General features: G+C 38.4%; 1 protein-coding gene across 1 annotated transcript; it reads left to right on the plus strand.

Annotated features, from left to right (window-relative positions):
* The first annotated feature begins 914 nt into the window (after positions 1-914).
* On the plus strand, positions 915-21,770 carry LOC115426478 (thioredoxin-interacting protein-like). The gene is made up of 7 exons (XM_030144618.1): positions 915-1,211; positions 12,688-12,732; positions 13,192-13,252; positions 15,183-15,339; positions 19,013-19,109; positions 19,267-19,523; positions 20,127-21,770. Exons 1-7 carry the CDS (start codon positions 950-952, stop codon positions 20,373-20,375), a joined length of 1,128 nt encoding a protein of 375 aa, XP_030000478.1. The 5' UTR covers positions 915-949; the 3' UTR covers positions 20,376-21,770.
* The last annotated feature ends 1,728 nt before the right edge of the window (positions 21,771-23,498 follow it).

Genomic DNA, 23,498 nt, shown 5'->3' on the forward strand with positions numbered 1-23,498 from the left:
GTAGTTTCACACATGACAGTGGATGGAGACACTTGTTTTTATGCTCAGTTAGTGGCTGAGTTTCAATCTCAGTGATTAAACTATGGAACAGCCGAACAGATGAGTTAAAAAAAGGTGAAAACATGAGCCAGTTTATGCAGAATATACAAAAAAAAAAGTTAAATGTTTTTTTTTTCACTTTTTACATGATGTATTGATTAAAAAAAACATTGTACACACTGTGAGAAAGGGTGAAAAAAAATCATTAAATAGAGTAAATTAAATTGAGAATTAAACATGCAAGGAGATCTATCTGTCAGTCTAGATATCCATCCGTCCATCCATCCGTCCATCCATCTATCCATCCATCCATCCATCCATCCATCCATTCATCCACAATATAACTGTATGTAATCTGAAAGAACTCCTCTCTTGGCTTATGAGTGCTACGAAAAGGGATTTAAGTAAAAAATAAATAAATAAAAATAATAGTAATCCAATTATTTATTACCCTGGCAGGATCTGTTTTGCTGAAAATGTCACTTTTTCCATCTTTCTATGCTGTGATACAATAACCTCTGAATTTACTGTGATCTACATGAGGAAAAGGCCTGAAAATACAAAAAGAAGAAGATAATAATATTATAATAAATTGTCATAAATCATTTAGGACAAATTAAATGTCAAATGCATCTGTTTTGGATCATTGAATTATTCTCAGTTTTATAATATTATTATAAATCGTGAAAACAGAATCAAAAGTACTGTCATTGCGATATTTGGACATTACGAACACTAAAGTATAGTTTTATAAAAGTGACACGAGCCACTTCCCGCGGGTTTTAGACACACCCACTAAGGAAGTAGAAGCTGTGGTCTTCTTTTTTTTCCGCGCTGTGGTCTTAGATCACACTCAGACGCTGTTTTTTTTTTTTTTTTTGTCTGGAGTTCACTTTGGATTCCTGCAATAATGTCGAGCACAGTGAAGAGCCTCAAAGTCACCTACAACCCCATAAATGACACCAACACGTTCAGATGCGGTGACCTGTTGACTGGCCGCGTGCAGCTGGAGGTGGCCAAACAATGTGACATCAAGTCACTGTTTATCAAATTCAAAGGGAAAGCAGAGGTGTTATGGACGGAGAGACACGGACAGAGGACTGTGGTTTATCACTCCAAGAACAAGTACTTCAGCGCCAAACACTACTTCATTGGAGAAAAAGGCGACAACAGTGAGTTTTATTCAACAGAATGTGTTTTCTATTAACTGTGTCTGCACGAGCCAACAAGTTAGAAACAAAGGAAGGAAAAAAGGCAGAAAGAAAGAAAAGGAAAGTGTTTACTCCTGTTGGGTTTCAGTCAGATTGAGTCTTTAGAACATTTGTTTTTTTTTGTTGTTGTTTTTTTTTTTGACTGCACCAAGGTTATTATCGTTAACTAAAACTACCGAAATGACGAAAACTACAATTGAAAAAAACATTTTCGTTAACTGAAATAAATACAAACTATAATTAAAAGAAGAAAAAAAAAACACGATAACTAACTGAAACTGTATTGCGTGCTTATAAAACTAACTAAAACGTATAAAAATTACGGCTAAAATTCCCCTCGTTTTCGTCTTTATCAATGTCGGATTGACACCAAATCGATTTATTTCGCTCGAGCAATTTAAGCTAGCGGTGTTGTGCCGAATTCTACTCCCTGCCGAAAACTGCTCCCCTTCCCATATGAAGAGGACAATGTGTACCAAATTCACCGTCACAACTTTTTCTCCTTTCTGACTGTAGGGTATAGAATTAATTGTGAATTATTCAGCGTCTTAACACTATCATAGCTGTGTAGCAGTTAAGTAATTAATAATATAGTAAGATATTGCAGTTGTGTTTTGTTTTGTTTTTTATCTGTTTAATATTAACCCTTTCATGCATGAATTATGAGAACCTTAATCAAGACTTTTTTCCCCCCGAGTAATTCATTTTCCTCTTTGGGCATAAAAAACAAAACAAAACAAAAACAAAACAAAACAAAAACAATGCAACTGCATTTTTTTATGAACCTATTTTTCATGGAGTTACAAAAATGTCCACTCACCTGGACACCATGCATTTAATTTTAGAGACAAAAAAAAACATGCATTTACTGATATACTGTGTGAAAACTATGAAATAAAAACATGTTTAATGCTGCTAATCTGATGTTTTCTCACATTTTAACACTCTAATACTAGTTATTACTCACTTCATGGAGATAATATGCAAAAAAACCCCCAACTTTTTGTTTAAAAAAGCAAAACAAACAAACAAACAAACAAAAAAAGGTTAATTAGAGTGTAATAACAATTAGCAGTTTTTTTTACACTCTAACATGTTACTGCAGATCAGGTTTATCAAGAACAGGAATGTTACAGTAATGGTATGAATTGCAGTGTATGAGATGATGGATAAGTGTCCACTGTGTTGGCTGATCTGGAACTTAAACAACAAAATCCATGAATATACAAGTGAACACCTTTGAACAGCTGTCCACTGTGGTGACCACTATGCATGAAAGGGTTAAAGAATGTACAAACTGTAAGGTATATAAAACTTTCTAAAGTTAAAACTTAGATACACAATGCAGAAAATACATAACAAAATAAACAGATACTGCTGAAAACTACATCACTTGTGGCTGGGGATGCAATTTTCGGCAGGGAGCAGAATTCTGCACCAGATACTGCTGAAAACTGCATCTCCAATCAGAATAAGACTGCGAAACCAAAGGAGTGAAATGACTTTAGCAGCTCATATTTGGAGCTATTCTGGTGTGACTGGGTGAATTTGGTGCACTTTGTCCTCTTCATGGCTGACTTAGAAAGGGGGAGCTGTTTTCGGCAGCTGCTGTGTGATGCAGTTTTCGGCAGGGAGTAGAATTCGGCACAACAGCGGCACCATATGACACTTCACGATCCGTTGCTTCTTGTCACTTGTGGTTTCCAGTCGTCTTCTCGTCCCTACTCTACCTGGAAACATGGAGACTAAAGTTGGGAGAAAGCAGCAGAGTCCTTTATTGGATTTATTTGAATACGACAGCGAAGAAGATAAAAGATTCATTCATTCATTCATTTTCTGAACCCGCTTTATCCTCACTAGGGTCATGGGGGTCGCTTGGAGCCTATCCCAGCTACATAGGGGCAAAGGCGGGGTACACCCTGGACAAGTCGCTAGTTCATCGCAGGACTGAACATATAGAGACAAACAATCACTCTCACATTCACACCTATGGGCAATTTAGATTATCCACTTAACCTATCAGTGCATGTCTTTGGATGGTGGGAAGAAGCTGGAGTACCCGGAGAGAACCCATGCAGACACAGGGAGAACATGCAAACTCCACACAGGAAGGTCCCACCCCCCGTCGACTGGTGTTGGAATCAAGCCCAGGACCTTGTTGCTGTGAGGCACGAGTGCTAACCACTGCACCACTGTGTCGCCCAAGATAAAAGATATGAGGAAAAAACTAGAACTAAAACTAAGCATTTAGAAGAAAATGAAAACTAACAAAAACTAGCAAACCTGCTCTAAAAATGAATTAAAACTAACTGAATTAGAGAGAAAAAAAGTCAAAACTAAATAAAACTAAACTATAATGAAAAATCCAAATCTATTATAACCTTGGACTACACATACATTAGGACATTTCAAGACTGGGCATCTGAAAAGGACACTCAGTCGTCCAAGCTGGAGTATCAAGACATTCAATTTGGAGTTAAAATGAAAAACAAAAAATGGGAAATTATGTACAACACTTTAAATATTATTGCTAAGCAGTTTATCCACAGATATAGATTTATGAAGAGCCACCCACCGTTCTCAATTTATATAAATGAAATAACAGACTTTTAAAAAACACTGAAATATTAAAGAACCAAACAAGTCGGGATTGTATGTGAGAATTTGAATGTATTGATTCCTGATTAGATCTCTGCATTTATTTTTATTTATTTTATTTCATTTTAATTTCTTAGTATTTTTGTGTATATACTGTATCTATCTAATGTTCTATACAAATACTGTTCAGTATAAGTAGTACCAAACTGGAAGAAAACTTCAAGGCACTCTCTTTAAACACTGACCTAGGTCTAGGTCTAGATATGACCATGCCATGGTAATAAAGGCATTTTAATATTTAAAGAGAGTACCTTGGAATTTTCTTCCAGTTTGGTATCTACTTTATGAATCCCTTTTTCCAAAGTCTTTTTTGGTCCTAGAAGCCTTCCTTCCCATGAATTTTTGAACTATTCAGTATAAGTTTGATGTTGATGCTTAATCTGGGAAAAAAATGTGTTTCTCTATGGAAATCTTTAGAATGTATGGCCAGATTTTGATTAATAAAGTTGGGGGGAAAAGTTCACTTCCCCAAATGTCGAAAAAAAGAAAAAATCTGTTTGGTTTCTGGAAATTGGCTGATTTAGACCAGCTCTAAATGTAAAGTGTCATGAGATAAATTGTTATATAATTTAATCATAATTTGATTCGTTCATTGATTGAAAGGAGAGAAAGAAAGAAGGAAATGTGGAAGGAAAGTAAAGAGAGAAATATAGAAGGACAGGAAGATGGAGAGAAAGAAATAAATCATTTTAAAAAATGCTGAAGGTGCTAAATAAACTCTTTTTAAAACTCTTTCTTAACTTTTTTTGCAACTGCCACCTGTTTGCTTCTTGGAATATGATCTATTTATGCAGCAACACATGACATATACTTATATTTTCACTTGGACTTTCACTGTTTTGTTTTCATTGCATGCAGCAAGAAAACAACAGATTAAAAGTTACCCATAACATAGAGACAGAAGGTTTAGGCCTTGTCACCCAGCTCTTCCTAGACATATAAATGGTGCAGTCTTTAATTTCTTCTGCATGTAGTTATATGTTGTAAGATCATGAGTAGAACTAAGTTTCCAACATCAGTAGAAACAGTAGAGATACGAGGGCCGTTCAATAAGTTCATGACCTCACCCAGAACAGAACAACACAGACTAATAATTTATATTTTATTTTTCAACATAATCTCCATTTACAGCAATGCACTTGGTCCATCGATGTTCAAGCATCACTATCCCATCACGAAAGAATGTAACATCCTGTATTATAACAACCAGTATTTCTGGGTGAGGCCATGAACTTATTGAACAGCCCTCGTATACACCATCCAGTACCTGTAGAGGTATTATCTGACCTGTATGCAGACCCGGCCCTAGTCATGTGGGGGCCTTAAGCAAGACAAGTTGGGGCACAAAATAATTTCACTCTGAATTACGACAGTAATTCATGTCAAAAGCTCACTGGCTATGCATACTAATGTGTTATATTTTAACAGTGACAGTAAAACAATATTGACTGACTTTGGTGCAGGAGGCTGGGGTTTGTATCCTGGTCAGGGTGTCCCCAGTTTCTGATCCACTCACCCCCTGTCAGAATGACCATGGGCTGGTGCACTGCAGCGTGTGAAGTGGTAGGAGGTAGACACACCCATACTTCAGCTGTGTCCCCTGTGACCCAGTTTCAGATAAGCAATAGAAGATGACATGACAAATGTATGTTGTTTTATTTTATTTTATTTTTTTAAAGTGCAGTCAACTGTAAAATTAAGTGGAAACAGTATACAAACACCTAAAATGAAAATATTCAGATTAAATTAAAAATATCTATGAAATAAATATGAAAAAGTTTACAAGCAAGGTTTTAACAATTAACATGCAGATAAAATAAATCCAAAAATAATAAAATATTTAACACTAATCCAACACAAAAACTAAAACTCACTATCTAACAGATTGTTTTATGGTTCAGTGCTTCAGAATTTTTGTTTTCTTGTGTTCTGGGATACAAAGTCATTCATGACATTGTAAGAAATGTGGTGTCCAATCTGGTGGTTAACACTAGTACCTGCCAGGCCAGTAAGGCGTTCCTGTGCTATTGTTGACCTCAGATCAGGTTTTATTAATTTGATCTCCTTTCAGCAGATGCCATAGTTACTGGCAATGTGCAGGCAATTCTGAGTCCAGTCCAAAGGTTTGGATGAAGTCCAGTGATACCCTTTTGTGAAGGAAGTTGAGAAGCTCAAATGTGCTCATTGTTTCTTTTAGAAGCTTTGGATGGTTTTGGATTTCAGTGACTAGGTCTTGTCTATGTTAGTGACCTCTCCATCACTTAGAGTCCCTCCGAGAAACTTACTCACTTACCGTACTTTCCGGACTATAAGCCACACCTGACTATAAGCCGCACTCACCCCGTGTCCAACGTCTCACCATCGCTTCATTGATGCAAAGCTTACGTGCAGCAGCTCTATTTCCTTCTGTGTCAGCCGGATCGATCGTTAGCCCAGAAAACATAAATTAGCCGCATCATTTTAGAGCCGCGGGTTCACAGTGTGTGGAAAAAAGTAGCAGCTTATAGACTTGAAATTACAGTACTTTGCTCTGTCACTTTTTTCTCATCCATCGTGGTAAAGTTGTGAAGAACACCAAATTTGTCCCTCACATCCATTAATACCACAAATCAATCCTCAAAAGATTGGACAGCAGCATCAACTACAACATTAAAGAACGATATCTCCATTCTCTTCAATACATCTCTGACTGTCTCATCTGGGGCTCCATAATCAAGTTGCCTCTTGGTGTTTCTGAGTCTTTTTTGCTTAAGGACTGCCTCCACATTCATATTCTTACACACTTCCTTTGCTATTAACTGAGCTTCAGCAAACCCTGAGTCCTTATACTGTAACAGGGATGACTTTGTTTTTTCAATAAGATTCACAGCTACATCAAGCTGAATGTTTGGTGACTGCAATAGCTTCCTTCTTATGTTAATGTATGTGAGAACATTAAACCAGACCACAGTACAAATTTGAAATTGAAAGGAACTAGGGATGCAAATTGTTGACTAATCCATTAATCATTAGTTGGTTGACCTTATCGATCGATTAACGATTAATTGATAAGCAGCCTTTTTCCTGAGAACCTGAATTTGTCTTTTGATAGGGTCTATAAGAATAAAAGCTAAATATTATTTATATGCTTCATGGGAAAAGCATGTCATATTCCTTAATATCTAATTTATTGTACCATTAGATACAGTACAGACAATGACATTTATGTAGTAGAACTAAATAAATTCTGCAGAGAAATCCAATAAAATAAATGGACCTGAAGAGAGGCAGTCAAGTTCAAGTTGACTTTATTTGTACCCGTAGATAGATTTCTTTGCAGTAAGTTTTCACTCACTACCAGTCGCTGCGTGCGCAAGCGCCCAACACAAATACTTCTTTGGAAATTGCAGTAAAGTATAGAAGATAATGCAAAGCACAAGTGTAAGACATCATACAGTTTACACACAGTACACGTGGACACATGCTGGAATTTTTTCATGGATTTGAAGGGAATTGGGGGACAGCGTGAACAATTAGGCCGACAGCAGACGTGAAAGGGGAATGGGGGAAGGGGAGATGCATGAACTGTGTAACTGTGGAATGTGTGTGCGAAGATAAGAGACTCCAGTGGGTTCGCTCTGTCCATACAGTTAGTCCTTCAGTCTTTATCAGTTCAGTCCACTGGTGTCTTGACCATGGGAGATATTTTGACTGCAGGGGGACGTAAAGAGTGCGCTGCTCCCTCAGTTCTCAGGGGAAATAATTTGGACCGCAGGGGGAAACTTGATTACTGCATAGATTTAGTATAACTTAATTTTTGTTATACCTGGCCTCAGCATTCCTTAGCATCTTCGACCAGTAAGGCCCCTGCACAGTTCCTCAATCTTCTCTTTTAGTCCAGCAGATTGACGGAGCCCCTCCACAGTTGCCCTCAGTCCCTCTGCAGACTGACCCTTGATGTAATCCAACTTCTTATACGAGTCCCCAGCCCGTCCGGCCAGGTCTTACACACTCTCCTCCGTCTGCTTCACCACCCATTGTAATTCCCTCACATTATCACTCACCGCTCCGAAGTGCTTCCCAATTTCCACCGACAGCAGCAGGGTCTCTTTGCATGCTGCTGTCTTGCTGATTTTGCGATAGATCAGGACCATTCCCAAGCCAATCAGAAGGTGTCCCACCATCATAATTACAAATAAGTATATGTCCTCTACATCCTCCACCGACAAGCCAGACAGACAGACCACCCTCCACTTGTCCCAAGCATCCCGGGTGTATCCGGCTGCAGCTGTCCCATCAGGGCAGGCGGGTTCCCCAGGACCATTCTTCCTTGATGAAAAAATTGTGTCAATTGCGCTGAGTGACCAGTTGATCAATTCCATATTTGCTGTTCGAGAGCTCAACAAGCAGGGATTCAAAAGTAAAGTAAGTCAGACGAGACACTTCAAGGCCAAGCAGAGTTGGGGAGGCAGGAAAAAAAAAGCAGCAGATAGCAGAGCTCAGAAAAACACGTCTGCTCTCTTCGAAGGACAGGAAGGAAAGGTTTAGAAGAAATAGGCATTTCTGACTTTGCATCACTACCTGGCATGATGGCGCAAGATTTCAGCGGAGATGCCCCCCACCCCCACACACATTTTCCCATGGCCATCAGGGTGACTGCGGGACATGATGCAGGACATACCTGTGGCCCATGCCGGTTTGTTGTCAACTCTTGTCTTCCGGTATCTTCTTTGCAAGGAACCTTGACCAATAAGATGAACCAGATTCTGTGTTGTCATTGGGTGTGTGTGTGTGTGTTGTCATTGGTCACAGAGCAGGAAAGGGGTGGGAATAATTTCATTGACATTTTACAGACTATTTTTGATTCTCACGGTAATATGGGACAAAGTGCATCCCTTGTCACCTCAAAACGGGGCGCGTATTTTTGTTTCTAATTATGGGACGATTCCATTTTTTATGGGACTGTTGGCAACCCTAGTTACTAGGCCTGTAACGGTACACAAAATTTTCGGTTCGGTACGTTTTCAGTTTTCAAAGCCACAGTTCGGTTTTTCCGGTTAGGTACGGGAAGAAAGAAAACCACTCAAAATGTCTATTCATGCATTTATGAATTTTTTAACATTTTCCCCCCAATTTTTGGAGGCAATAGAATATAGAAAAAGAGGAATAATATAATTCTGCTGCTACAAATCAAATAGAAAATAAAATAAATTATTAATATTACTAAATGTATTTTAAACATTAGTATTGCACTTTTCCCTGAAAGGTAGTTTCGAACAAACAAGAAAAATCTAATCATAGTTCTGTCAGTTCACATCCTGCATAAAAATAACATAAAAATTCCACATGAAGTGCAACATTAACAAGAGGACAAACTGGTATTTTGTTTAAATAAACTGAAGAGAAACATTGACAACACAATGAACCAAATTATTTATTTTAGGACAGAGAACAAACTGTGTTGTGTGCCTGTGTGCACAGGGGATTTTTTTTTTTTTTTTTTTTTTGTCGGAGCCAGGGGGTAGGGGGGGCTCGCAGTTACATACGGTACCTGGGGGTGCGGTCCATAACTAACGTAACGAACGCTGTCGTGAAACAAAAGTGAAACTTTACATACTGTCAACGTTCTATTTATTCCTCTATTATACAGCATGCATGATAGACAGACAGACAGAGCTAGTGTAAGTGTTTTAGAACTACCGTAGTTCATAGGGGCCAAACAATGTCCGTCTTATTAACGTCTCTTTCCTTGTTGTTGTCTTTCACCGAGACCTGAACTGATCCAAACTGGACTGTAATGATGGTGGAGGGTCTTCAGTCTCTTCCTTCCAGGTTCACATCATATTTGTTGGGTTTTTTTAAGCTTATATCAGCTGCTATTTCATATTTTGGGTCAGTGTGTGTGTCCTTCCATATGTCCCTGTGAAACTTGCGTGGATTTAAAGTTCCACATCGAATGACGTCTTTCGTTCCTTTGTCTTTTTCTCATCCTACTGTGCCGTTTTGGTACAGCTGTGTACCGAACCGAACAGGTGTGTACCGAAACGGTTCGGTTTGGTACGTGTACCGTTACAGGCCTACTAGTTACCTTTAAACATTTGCTGTCAAGATGTGCTCATGGAAACAATTCTTTTACATTACCTTGAGAGAGTTTTCTTTTCTTTGTGAAGCTGTTTCTTTTTGCGTTTTTTCAGCGCCCGACAGGTACAGTCGTTTTGATATTGTCAAGCCACTTGCTCCAATAAACTGACTAATCGCTTCATCGTGGGTTGCCAGGTTTTCTTTACAATTACTATTTTCATTGTTTGGTGCTATACCTGTAGTAGAAACAGTCTGAGGTTGCCAGATCATCAACAAATCAAATGACATGATACATAAGTTTGGGGCCCCCTGGTGGCTGCGGGGCCCTGAGCAGTCGCTTTAGTTGGCTTATAGCAGGGGTGTCCAAACTTTTTTTCAAGAGGGCCAGATCTGATAATGTGGACATTGCCAGGGGCCAGCGGTCCCTTCAGACATTTTTTAAACAGTAAAAATTACATATAAATGCGCTGTTCTACAACAATTTTATTTTCATTGTCACAATATCATTTTTTTTAAATGGCAATGTAACCAAATCTAAGCCACTCAGGTGTGAACAAATTAAAAAAACAAAACAAAACAGTTCTGCCTTCCTTTCACATCTGGAGTCAGATAACATAGAGCAAACTGTATAGAGTATCTTAAACTTCCAAGTTGATAAAAATCTTAACCCCACATTCATTTTAAACATGACTTATATGAGTAATCATTACTCATATATTACTCAGTAATGCAAAGTCTGTTAACATTTCAGATGAAAACATATGACTCTTACTCTTGTCTTTCACAAAATCATTCAGAAAGTAATATTTTGTGTCACATCTACAAGTACAGAACACCAGCAGTTACAGGCAACTAACCTGGCAACTTGGTAGCCTGCCTTGGTGGCGTATTCATTGAACTCCCAGGTTCACATGAAGAGTCACTGTTGTGAGTTTAAAGCAGCTTGAATTTGCTTCACTTTTTCGGAACGCTCACTCCCTGCTAGCTTGTCATATGCGTTAGCATGTTTTGTCTGCTCGTGTCTCTTTACATTGAATTCCTTAAACAAGACAACAGTCTCTTGACAAATTAGGCAAACACAATCACCTCGATTTTCAGTGAAAAAAAATTGTAATTCCCATCTCTCCTGGAAGCGGCAGCCCTCACTGTCAACTTTCGTTTTTTTTATTTACAGGCGCCATGGTTAGAAATTAGCGAAAAAGGTTCACGGCAAAGTCACAGAGCCAGATAGAGTTAGTGGTGCTGCCACCATGAGGTGAAAGGAGAAACTGCATTTTGAACCTTTTATGATTCATGTACTCGGTTCAACAGTCCAAACGGGCCATAAATAATATAATATAAAACCCAAGCTGTGGGCCGTATAAAATCTGACCGCGGGCCGTGATTGGCCCCCGGGCCGGACTTTGGACATGCCTGGCTTATAGTGTGGGCCAGCTCTGCTTGTATGAGGCCATTTTATAATCCTCTTGGGGGTATTTTTGTCTCATCTGCACAATATATTGTATTTTGACTTTTGTTTCATTGGACAAATAAACAAACAGAGTTTCACCTGAGGCATACATGTGTAGAACATCACCATGATCTGATAAGGAACATGCCTCAACGATCATCTCTCTACAGTATGATGCAATAACTACTACCTTAGAGCATTAGCCGAAGCTGGAATGAGTTAGTTTCGGAGCAAGTACAAGTGGTTAAAATATTTTTACGGGACGGGGTTTAACTTGGGGGGTTGGAGTGGGTGGGTCTACAGGAGGGTCTGCATGGTGGAGGAATGCAGTTTTTACTCCTTGTTTGTTCCTTTGCGCCCTCATTCGAGGTTCTACAAAAGGCTGCTTATAATATATTTTTGTTAAATATGTAAATTCTACTTAATTTTTAATTCTAATTATTTCTAGAGATCTTTATATAAATACCACATTTCTTATTTATATTTCATTTTTTGACTCGTTAACTGTGAAATTTCCTCATGGTAGGATAATTAAAGTCTTATCTTATCTTATCTTATCTTATCTTATCTTATCTTATCTTATCTTATCTTATCTTATCTTATCTTACCTTATCTTATCTTATCTTATCTTATCTTATCTTATCTTATCTTATCTTATCTTATCTTAACTGTGTTTGTTAAAATGCTTATGTTTCAGTCAGATGTTTTTAATGTTACCATGGTGGTTTTAGAAGTTTTTATGATGTAAGACATTTTAAAATCTGATGATTATTAAACCAGAGTTGTACTGAAATTAAATATTGTTGAAATGGCACTGAATTATATCTATGTTGATTTGATTTGAGTCTCTACTTCACAGTGCAGATGTTAATACTATGACAATGCTACTTCAAATATATCTATATAAATTAATGAATCTATAACTAAATTATAATCAATTTCAACATGATGATGTACATGAGGAAATGTACCTTGGACTAAAACAACATGAATAGTCCTCGACACACTTCTTAACTTTATGATGAATTGTTCATTAGTGCTCATGATTTCCATAAAATACTGAAAATATGGAGAATCTCAGCCTTCTAATGATACATAGCATGTCTATATTGGCACAAGCAATATGTTTATGACTTCATGAACACTGTGGAGGGAGTCTGTTATCACAATTAGAGCCTAACCTTTACCCAGAATGCAGTCTGCATGTATTTATTCTGAAAATAGTGCAACAAATATTAATCCATGTTAATTCACTATGTTTTTCCATAGGTACTGCCTATAAAGGCCTCTTGGTGAATATCGCTGGTGACACATGTAAGTAGTCTGATGTGATGCTCAACAGGCAGCATCGAATTAATGAACTCCATTCTTACATAGTGTTATTGCAGTTTTTGATGACAGAAGAATATAATACACATAATGGATGAACTTGCATTCCTAAACATTAACGTCACTGTCCACCTTGTTTAGTGGATAAGTGGTATAGATATTATTGATCAGTCACAAGCTATAATCAATCCAAAAAGCTATTAACAAAAGGCTGCAAATGTAGTGTTGACCCACTGGATTTGTGGAAATGTTTTTTCAAGTGTAAATGACAAACTAATGGTTCTTCAGTGGTTTCCAAGCTTTTGTTCCTGAGGTTTCACAGCAGATGTGGTCAGCATCAAATGACTCTGTGAGCAGACCAGTGGAAGCTTGGAAAGGGTTTAGATACAACAAGTGCTCTGAACATCTGATTTTAAGTGAATAGTAAGTGTGGTTGCTTTTCAGACAGCAGTGTTGTCGCCCCTGGAGTCCATGTCTACCCATTCTCCTGTAGGATCCCAGTAGGGTAAGTAATTATCTCTGAACATTGGACATGTGGTGATCACTGAGCCTGTTTACAACTGGGAGTGATCAGATAATTGAAATGATCAGATCTGATGTGTTTACATGCACTTTAGAAATACGATAATTGAAAAACCCTTGTTGTGTTTCAGTTTCTTTCAGAGTATGTACTTATGTAGTGATGGTAGACTCTAACTTCAGATTACTGACTTTTGTTTTCTACTTTTTTTTTTTACACACAGGTGTAAAAGAACAAAATAAATCCGATTATACATGCATGAAGACATCAGAATGAAGGCATGTTCACCCGATTTCTCATAATCAGATTACTGCCGTGATCTAATAGAGCATATCACGTGATGCTGTTTATATGATCACTTGAATAATCTGATAACTCCAGAAATCTGATAATTATCTGAGTTTTAGTGTGTATGTAAATGGGCTCAGTGTCAGATGGTTAAAATACCGTAATTTCCGGACTATTGAGCACACCTTAATATAAGCCACACCCACTGGATTTACAAAGAAAAAAAAATTGTACATATATAGTGTGTATCAAAAAAACTATACATTTTGAAAAATTACCCCCAGTTCCGCATTTGATAATTTTTGGAATTTCCTTTCATGGATGTCAGTAGGTAGGGGATTGGTGGATATTTGTCCAAATTTACAGACCCAGGTTTTCATGCATGAGTGAGCAGGGGCAAATTACGCAATCCAAGTTAAAACTGGTTTGCACAAAGTAGCGGTGGGATTTAAATCCAATCAAAGGTCATGGGAGGGGACAATGGGCATCCATCTTGTTTTCTACAAAACTGCCAGAGGCAGGAACAGCTGCCATGAGTAAAGAAATGAAATTGACATGGTGGCCAAAGTGTAAATGCTGTAATCTGGCAATTTTGTGGAAAACAAGATGGAGGCCCATTGTCCCCTCCCATGACCTATGATTGAATTTAAATCCCACCGCTACTTCGTGCAAACCAGTTTAACTTGGATTGCGCAATTTGCCCCTGCTCACTCATGCATGAAAACCTGGGTCTGTAAATGAGGACAAATATCCACCAATCACCTACCTACCGACATCCATAAAATAAAATTCCCAAAATTACCAAATGCGGAACTGGGGGTAATTTTTCAAAATGTATAGTTTTTTTTTGATACACCCTGTATAGGCCGCACTTGTTTATAAGGCTCAGGTGTCCACATTGTAACATGAGGTATTTACACATAAGATGTTACACAGAAAGAGTTTTTTAACTTTTAATTAAATAAATGCTTTTGTCCGAACAGCGCCTGTAACACGGCTGGTTACAAAATAAAAAATACAGTAGACTACCAGAAAAGCCATTAATCGCTATCTTCATCTTCCTCCTGCACACCAAAACCACTAAAGTCGTCTTCTTCAGTGTCAGAATTGAACAGCCTCAGAATTACTTCGTCACACACTTTCTCAGTCTCTCTTTCGTTGTCGCTCTCAAGGTCACTTTCAAGGTCACTTTCATCTTGAGCTTGTACTGTCCTCTTCATCACGCAGCAGTCCAGCCTTTTGAAACCCGTTGGTGATCGTGAATTTTTTGACACTGCTCCACGCTGTGAGTACGTTTGATTTACAGTGAATCGAAGGGTTTCATTGGCTCACTGTGACCTGTTTGGTAATTTCATTGGTCCGGTGTGATGAGCCTAAATGTACTGACGGCATGAAGCTCGTTAGCCCGTAAAACATAAACTAGCTGCATCATTGTTTAAGACGCAGTGTTCAAAGCCTGTGAAAAAAGTATTGGTGTATAGTCTGGAAATTATGGTACTCCACTTGTTTGTAATCTTTAAAATCTCACTTAAAGATTTAGTATGTGATATGTTAAATGATTTAGCTTTTACGAACTATGCATACAAATGGCCTAAGCTGTTTCTTCATTTTTTTTTTTATTCATCAGGAATATGCCATCTTCGTTCGTAGGGCTAGGTGAAATTGGTAAAATTATGTACTTGCTGGAAACCAGACTGAGCAGAGCCATGAGGGTTGACAAGAAAGATACAACCCAGATCAACTTTGTGGCACAACCGAACATGACCGACATCCCACAGCTGATGGTATGTGCAGGTTCTCCTTTAGTCATTCCTTTCATTCTCAAAGGATAATACAAATCTGTGGGTTTGTGGGAGGCAGAAGTGATGGGTAGAAACAGAATTTGAATGCATGCCTTCCTTCTTCTCTCTGTCCAAGTCAAAAAGACTAAATCTAAATATACACGACCTGATCCTGTTACACTGTGCTGTTGTAAAGTGAAGCCAAAATATCTCGGTTGGGGCAGCTGTCGTGTTGGGGCAGCTGTCGGATTATACCAGCGGAGTCACATCTGATGGAATCTCAATACTGATTGGGAATTAAAAACCATCAACCCCCTTTCCGATCAACCAAAACCTTTAATCACAGAGTCGACTTTCTGCAGCCGGTAAACAGAGTGAGGTGGTGCGGAAGTCTCGTTTTCAGTCAGACCAGTTGAGTTACAAGGACAAATGAGGCAGTAATGAGGAAACTGTTGCCCTGTGGCACCAAAAAAACAAAGTGACTGGTCATTAGTCAAGGAAAAAATTGTGAGAGACTCTGAAACATAAACAAACAAAAACACAGAACAGTGAAAAGTAAGCGCAGACTGACGGCAGGATGATGAAGAGGTTATTGACATAAAAGAGGTAATAATAATAATAATAATAATAATAACTAGAAAAGTACTCGGAGAGTGCAGACCTCCATCATGGCAGATCAGCCTCCCCCCTCCCATCACCACTAAAATTTCATCATTTGTTACTTGTGCCATTATCAGCTTATCAACATTTCCTGAAAATTTCATCAAAATCCTTCCATAACTTTTTGAGTTATCTTGCTAACAGACAAGCAAACAGAAAAACCCCAATGAAAACATTACCTCTGCTGTTCCTTGGCGGAGGTAATAATAATAATAGTGAAATAAAATGTCACTCACTGGAGGAGATTTTTACAGTTTTTCATAAATGAGTAAATGTGCATGTAGGGAATAGAAACTACGTTTTCTACTTTTTCTTTTAAAGGGGTCATATTTTGCTAAACTCACTTTTATCAGTCTTTGGTACATTTATTTGTGGTTTTGCACCCTAATAGTTCCAAAAGTTTGAATTTGAACCCTCCAGGTGCTGCAAAGCTATCTTTATATTCATTTTGGCAAAAATTGAGTGGATTTCTACAACCGTTTCAATTCCTGTTTAATTTGTTACGTTTTATAACTAGTTATGTCACGACATTTGCACATATAATGTCAAGACTTCTGACGAATATTTCTCCAAGTATGCTATAATTGTTTGTCAGCAACAGCGGTTGTAGTTAGTACTGAAAATATGTCCAAACTTCAAGCCGTTTACCTAAAATGTTCAGTTTTTGGTTGAGCAACACAGTCAACACCCTTGAGGGGGTGGGGCATGAAGTGGCCTATTTGCATTTAAAGGGCCAGAGCTCAAAACGACCTTTCTCGTGTCATTACTCAGAAATAGGGTTGAAGATGGACCTGTGGAGTTGTATTAATGAAGAACCAAGCATAGCATTTACAGTTTACGTAGACCACAGTGAAATGTTTTAAAATGCATAATTCCGAAAAAGCAAAATATCACTTCTTTAAATTGCAATGTATTGAACATTTAAATAATTTGTTGTGTCTTTTTAGATATTCTGAAAAAAGTATGAAAACAATCTGCATAGGTTCTCATTTGCACAGGTCATCATTCTTCTTGGGAGTTCTTCTCGGTTCAACTGTAATTCTAACACCATTTTAAATAACATTCCCAAACAGTGTTCAACCAACAACCTTCCACACCTGGACTCACCAGAAACCAAACAAACCCATTCTGAAGGATTTGGACGGTGACCCAACCCTCTGGCCAATGACCCTGAAACTGACACACAATACCCACTAAGGACTACACCAGGGACACCCCCCACTTATGACCCTAACACTTAAATTGGGATTAACACCTACACAGACCACTCCCCCTGCAGGTTTATAAATCCAGTTTCCCCCACCAGTTATTAGAACTGAAGAAGAGTCTTGGATGAGAGACAAAACATTTTCAAAAGAGCTAAACCCGGAAGAAACACCAAGAAGTGTGAAAACAATCCTGGGAAAAAGACAGCCATTTTAAATAAAAGACTCCAACAGAAAGCTCTACTTCTTCTTTGTTTATTCCATCTTAATGTAGCCTACAGTGTCCATGACAAGCAATGCAGCCTGGATTATTCACTCCAGACAAGTTTATAGAAACGATATTTACATTTGAGTTTAGTGCTAATGGGGAAGTGCTGTTGTTCAGAAGATGTTCACATCCACATCTCCTCCTCTCAGCCTCTTGACAATGGTCTAGCACCCTTCAGAATCATACAGTGAGTAGAGGTGGCTCTGAATGAGGCTCAGGTTACACTTCAGACACTACTGAGCCCAGTCAGTGGATCCCTGTTGCACTCATAAACTCCTTCCTACCAGGAACCTGCAAAACAATAGACGGAAGAAGTAGGAGTAGAATAGAAGGAGAAGAACAAATGGTTCAGTACTTCCACGTTAAAGATATTTGACAGACCACTGGAAATGCCATCTCGTTTCAAGACAACTATGGTCGCTTTTCCTTTGGACATCTGCGCAAAACTTTACCGATATTCACAAAATGTCAAAAACAAAAGTGCATAATGTCGGTTTTTCCATTAAATCACAAATGCGATGATTTATTTATTATCGCGAGATGACATGAGAAGTCATTCCCTAAACATGATGACAAATGTAAATATGGTGGTGTTGATTTACAGATATATTCATTATTATTATATATTACCCCTCTATCTCGTACTAAATTAAATAATGATTGGGTTTCCTGGTGTGTCCACACATACTGTCATGTTTCTTCTTCACTTGTTGTAACATACGTCAACGTCTGTTTTTTTAATTCACCTGACTCTAGTTGCGAAAAAAGGTCTTCCTATTGCAGTTTTGCGTGATATGCCATTTGCGCTACGCCCGAAAAACCACCTCTTGCTAGCGCAAAAACTTTTAATCGAAAAATGAGACTTTTGGCAAAATTGTCGTTTTACCATTAAGTACATTTTAATGCTCAAGTTATATTTGCGCAATTTGAGGGTCAATGGAAAAGCAACTAGTGACTACATTTACAAAATATTGCAGTTTTTGTCCTTATTCTGAAATAAAAAGCCTAATAGGCAGTTTACATGGCTAATGAATATGAACATGAATATTCCACTAATGTTCCTGTGGTTTTCCACTGGTGACAGACCCTCCACTGTATGAACTCAGCCGCTCTCTTTTGTTCCTTTGACTTTTCATAGTCTGAAACCTATTGATATCCCCTGTCACCATGGTTACAGACAGTGGGTGTGTTTCTGCCTCTGGACTTTTGTTTGGAGGATCCGTCTCTACCAGAGAGGATCTTTTTCTTTACCCAGCTGACTGTAAATGGGGGCAGTGTGTTGGAAAGTTCAGTAAAACACTAAAATTGGAGCCATTTCCTAGTTGTGTTGTACATGTTCAAAGATTCATCATAAAACTGGAATAGTACTGGCATATTCTACATGTCTTAATTGGAAAATTCATCGTATCCAAGTAGAATATGCTGTTCACACACTACTTTTCAAATTCTGAATATAAACATAGACATTAAAACCCAAACTTTTGAGTATTTCAAAATATTACTACAGTGTATTACATTCATGTATTTTCATGCTTTCTTTTAGGTTCCACAGCAGGAGTCCACAGAAAAAAAACTGAAGTTTTTGAATTCAGGAACAGTAGCCATGGGAGTGAATATTGAAAGAATGGGTTTCTATCAAGGTGAGAGCTCTCAATAAGATACTGACACCGGTGTTGAACCAAGGATTTTCTTATTTTTCTTTGCAGAACTGAGCTGCTAAACAAATTTTCATCGTTCCTGTTACAGTGACAATAAAGATCTCTCCTCTCCTCTTCTTATCACTGGATTATTTTGCAGGAGAGGATTTAAAGGTTTCGGCCTTCATTCAGAACAACTGTTCACGTGAAATCAAGCCCAAGTACTGTATATACAGAAAGCACAGCTATTTTGCAGGTGCGAAGAGGAGACTTTGTACAGAAAAGCTCGTCAAAGAGGTTGGGAAGCCCGTTCCTCCCTCTACCAGTGAAAAGGTCACACAGATCCTTGTCATTCCCCGTCATTTAGAGCCGTCCATTCTCAACTGTGATATCATCAAGGCAGAGCACAGGCTAAGGGTAAGCATATTACTGACCAGCAGACAAGTGGATTATTAAAACAGCTACTATAGTGCTAATATACATTTAAAGTTTTTTTAAGCTCAAGTTAATTTTCACATAAACATACATAGCTTATTTAACTTTGTATAGAGTTCCTGTTGGATTGACTGACACTGTTCAACACTACAGATAGACTTTATCAATTTGTGAATGACATCACACACAAATATTTTGCACAGTTTATCATGGATGCTCTAATAGTCTCCTGCCTCCTGAATATAGGTTTGTCTGCATCTTACTCTGAAACCCATCCCCTTTTAATTGTTTAAGATGTTTGCCAAAGGAGTCAGTCTTGCAAAAGGCTGTACATAGATCCCTAGAAACCTAAAGGTAACACGATATCAATGTAAAGATGGTAGAATGAAATGCTGTTTGCTTAACTCAGTAACCATTATAAATTGAACAAATAACATAAAATCTGTGGTATTACTGCCAACGGGTGAAGGCGGGGTACACCCTGGATGTGTCGCTAGTTCACCAAATTTAACTGTTTAACAGAAAGAAATGAAAGAATCATTAACTTTAATGTTGTAAAACAATTTTCTGTTGTACTTCTCACAGGTCTACTTGGATGTCAAATATGCTTCAGACCCAGAGACCAAATTCCCGTTAGTCATCTTAGAGGCTCCTCTGTTTCCTGATGAGGCACCACCTGCTGCTGCTGCAGGATTTGGATTTGAAGCTTTTGGGAACCCAGACCTACCACAATGGGGTCCTGAACCACAACAACAACCACTACCATCAGCAGAGTCTCACTTTGAGGACTCTCCTCCTCCTTATACAGCCATTTATTACCCTACCTTAAAATAACACATGGTGCAATCCTGACTGTATGTGCAAAACACACACATTTCCAAGGAAGGTTGTAACTATACTGCTTTCAGTCATGAACTGCAGGATCTTATGTTACTGCAGTGCTTTGTGTACTGAAATTACTTCTATGAATAGAACACATTTCACTTGACATCACAATGACTCATTTTTATCGACTTCCAATGATGAATGAAATGTTTTTTTGGAAAGGATGTTATAAAATGCAGTGATGTGAATGCAGATCAACTGTACAGGTGCTTTGCTTAATGTAATTTCTATTGAAAATAATGATGTTTTAACCCAATGTTTTACTTTTTTATTCTCTCTATATAGTTTGTTACACTGGTATTTGGGATGTAATAAGGATTTTATTGAATATGATTGTTTATGTATGACAGGTTTTTTCTCTATTAACCTGGCACCAAAAGGAAGCTGGAGCAAAGGAGCATGTGCACATCTAAAAGAACAGGAAACATGATCATTAACATCTGACTGTTTTATCTGTGGAATAGAATGTGTGATGATAGATCACAAATAACGTCTGGCTGACAAGATGATAGGCAGTTAAAACACCAGACACTTTGTCACTGAATCACAGATATTTATACCGACCTGTCTATTCATTAATATTAATTAGTAAGGAGAAAAAAAAAAAAACATGGTAGGGAATGTTTTTAAATTAAATGAGGGTTTCAGAATTTGCGTCTGGTGGGTAGGGGCTACATGTTTTACCCTCATGTAGGCTATGTTTACACTGCAGGTAAAACTGGCCCAAATCTGCCTTTTTGCCCATATGAGACCCTATAAATGATTGTTTATGACAGTCTTACCAGCGCAAAGCTGATTTTTTTCAAGTCAGATCTAGGCTACTTTCATACGTGGTCCTAAATTGAGTACACATGAGGTTTTTCAGTACAACTTAAGTGTGAACAATCATGTCACATTTCATCCAACTTTTTCAACATTGAAAAGCAACGGATGTTTGTAAACACAGTGTGCTGCATATGACGTCATGTCTTCTGTACATGGGAGTCACCTCAGGACCGTAGATCGTTCACACATGAGCGTGTGATGTATGTAGTACAGAGGCTGAACCCAAATGCAAGACCAATAGACAGACGTGAAGTAGAGTGTGTTTATTGAACTCTTAAGGGAAATGACAACAGATTAATTAGTGAATCTGCGGAGCCGCCGTGTCCGGGGCTTGACGTCTGGGCCGTGGGAGGGATCAGCTGGCGACCAGCGTGGCCGGGCCGGGAAAAACCCAACGGAACCCCGACTAGGAATAAGCAAAGGGAGGTCAAAAAACAGGCCAGGTCAGACACAGGAGAGCAGACCAGAAGGCAACGGAACATGAGGGACAGGCAAAAACTCACGGTCAGTAATCCAGGCGCAGGGTCGACACACAGGTAATCGGTGGAGGCTGAGGTACCAAAGGGAGAAGGCGGAATCAGAGTCGGGTACACGAACCAGGTCAAGGATGAGCAGGCAAAACAGGAACGGGCAGAATCGGTGGTCGAAAGACGAAACGGGTCACAACGGGCAGACAGACTGACAGGAGCCAAAACGCTGGTAAGTGAACACACGAGTGTAGAACACAAACTGACAAACAAACAGGGGAAAACACAGGGTTTAAACACACAAGAGGGAGAGAGGACAGGTGGACACAGGTGGAACACATCAGGGTGGAGTCAGGTAATCAGAGCAGGTGAAACAATCAGGGAAGGGAAGTAAAGACCCCAGACATGACACATGAGGGAAACTTAACAAAATAAAACAGGAAATGACAGAAAACATAAAAGACAGACGAATTCCAGACAGTCTGGGAGCAGACATGACAGAGCGTCTAAATAATAATGTGATGCAAAACACTGGACTTCAGCAAAAAATGTGAATTCAGCAGAAGTGTGAATGGAACCTTATTGTCTTTACTGTTGTTGCGATCACACTGAAATTCAGTAAATTACTAAGACTAGGGTTCAGATCTTAAATTGGTGTCACATGTTAACAAGTATTAAAAATTAAATATGTATTTACTGTTATTTATTCAGGAAGTCCCATCGAGATTAGAAATCTCTTTTACAATGGAGACCAGTATCATCCCCACCATCAAAAAGTAAAATGACTGGTTAGTGTTCAGGATACCAAATAGTCAACAGAGTTTAGTCGGGTCCCTGATGGTTTGATGGTGTATTTACTACCAGATCCTGCAGCTCTGAAAGCTGTTAGACCAGTGTTCTTCAACCTTGGGGTTGGAACCCCACATGGGGTCGCCTGAAATTTCTAGTAATTAATAAAAACAAAAACAAAAAATTACTAATAAAAAATGTATGGTGAGTTGACAGAGACAATCCCAATCCATAAAAGACATGACAAACTGTGAAGCTGAAACTGAAGCACTGTGGTACTGTTTATCTGTCAAATGTTCATTGTGGTCAGTTTCAGATGCTGCAGCTCTTTCATAATTCATACTTTGAGTTCTTGTTTGTTCAGTATTAATTGTCAGCCTTGTCAATCCAAGCTGGACTGACTGTACATATCCTGACCAAGGAAAATAAAATTCTCACTTTGTGCAGTAATCTACACCTGGCTTTTCTGCCTCTGTCCATAATAATATATAGACTAAATGTCATCTAAAATTAATGTTTATTTGCAACATAGTATAGCAAATTATTACATGATCAAAAACCAATTAATTTTAGCAAAAAATAAGTTGCCAGAAATTTGTGATGTTAAAATGGGGTCACGAGACAAAAAAGGTTGGGAACCACTGTGTTAGACCATGTTCGACTCCTACAAACTGAAAATCATAATCATTCTTTTCCCCTTTATCAGTTTAGTAACGTTACTTTAGGTAAACCTTCATTACCAATAGGCTTAAGGGTTTTAGTAAATTTTGCCCTATGGATCAATAAAGTTTATCTGTGTCTGTTTATCTGTATGGAAATTTGTATGACGTCACTGGAGAACATGGCATGTGACACACTGTGGAAACCGATCATGTGATGATCACATGTAAGATGAGGCAGGTGTAGTCTCCACCCACCAGGTCACTGTAGTACTCTCCCAGCTGGCAACGCTGTTACGCCTCTGGGCTCAGGTGATGCAAGAAAAACAGGT

Source organism: Sphaeramia orbicularis, chromosome 9 (assembly GCF_902148855.1).
Source record: "Sphaeramia orbicularis chromosome 9, fSphaOr1.1, whole genome shotgun sequence".
Classification (NCBI taxonomy): Eukaryota; Metazoa; Chordata; class Actinopteri; order Kurtiformes; family Apogonidae; genus Sphaeramia; species Sphaeramia orbicularis.

Bases quoted from the DNA above. Each gene is read 5' to 3' on its own strand.
- LOC115426478 (XM_030144618.1), top strand. From the start codon at position 950: ATGTCGAGCACAGTGAAGAGCCTCAAAGTCACCTACAACCCCATAAAT. The intron at 1,212-12,687 runs GTGAGTTTTATT...GTTTTTCCATAG, and splicing joins TGGAGAAAAAGGCGACAACA to GTACTGCCTATAAAGGCCTC. The intron at 12,733-13,191 runs GTAAGTAGTCTG...GTTGCTTTTCAG, and splicing joins GAATATCGCTGGTGACACAT to ACAGCAGTGTTGTCGCCCCT.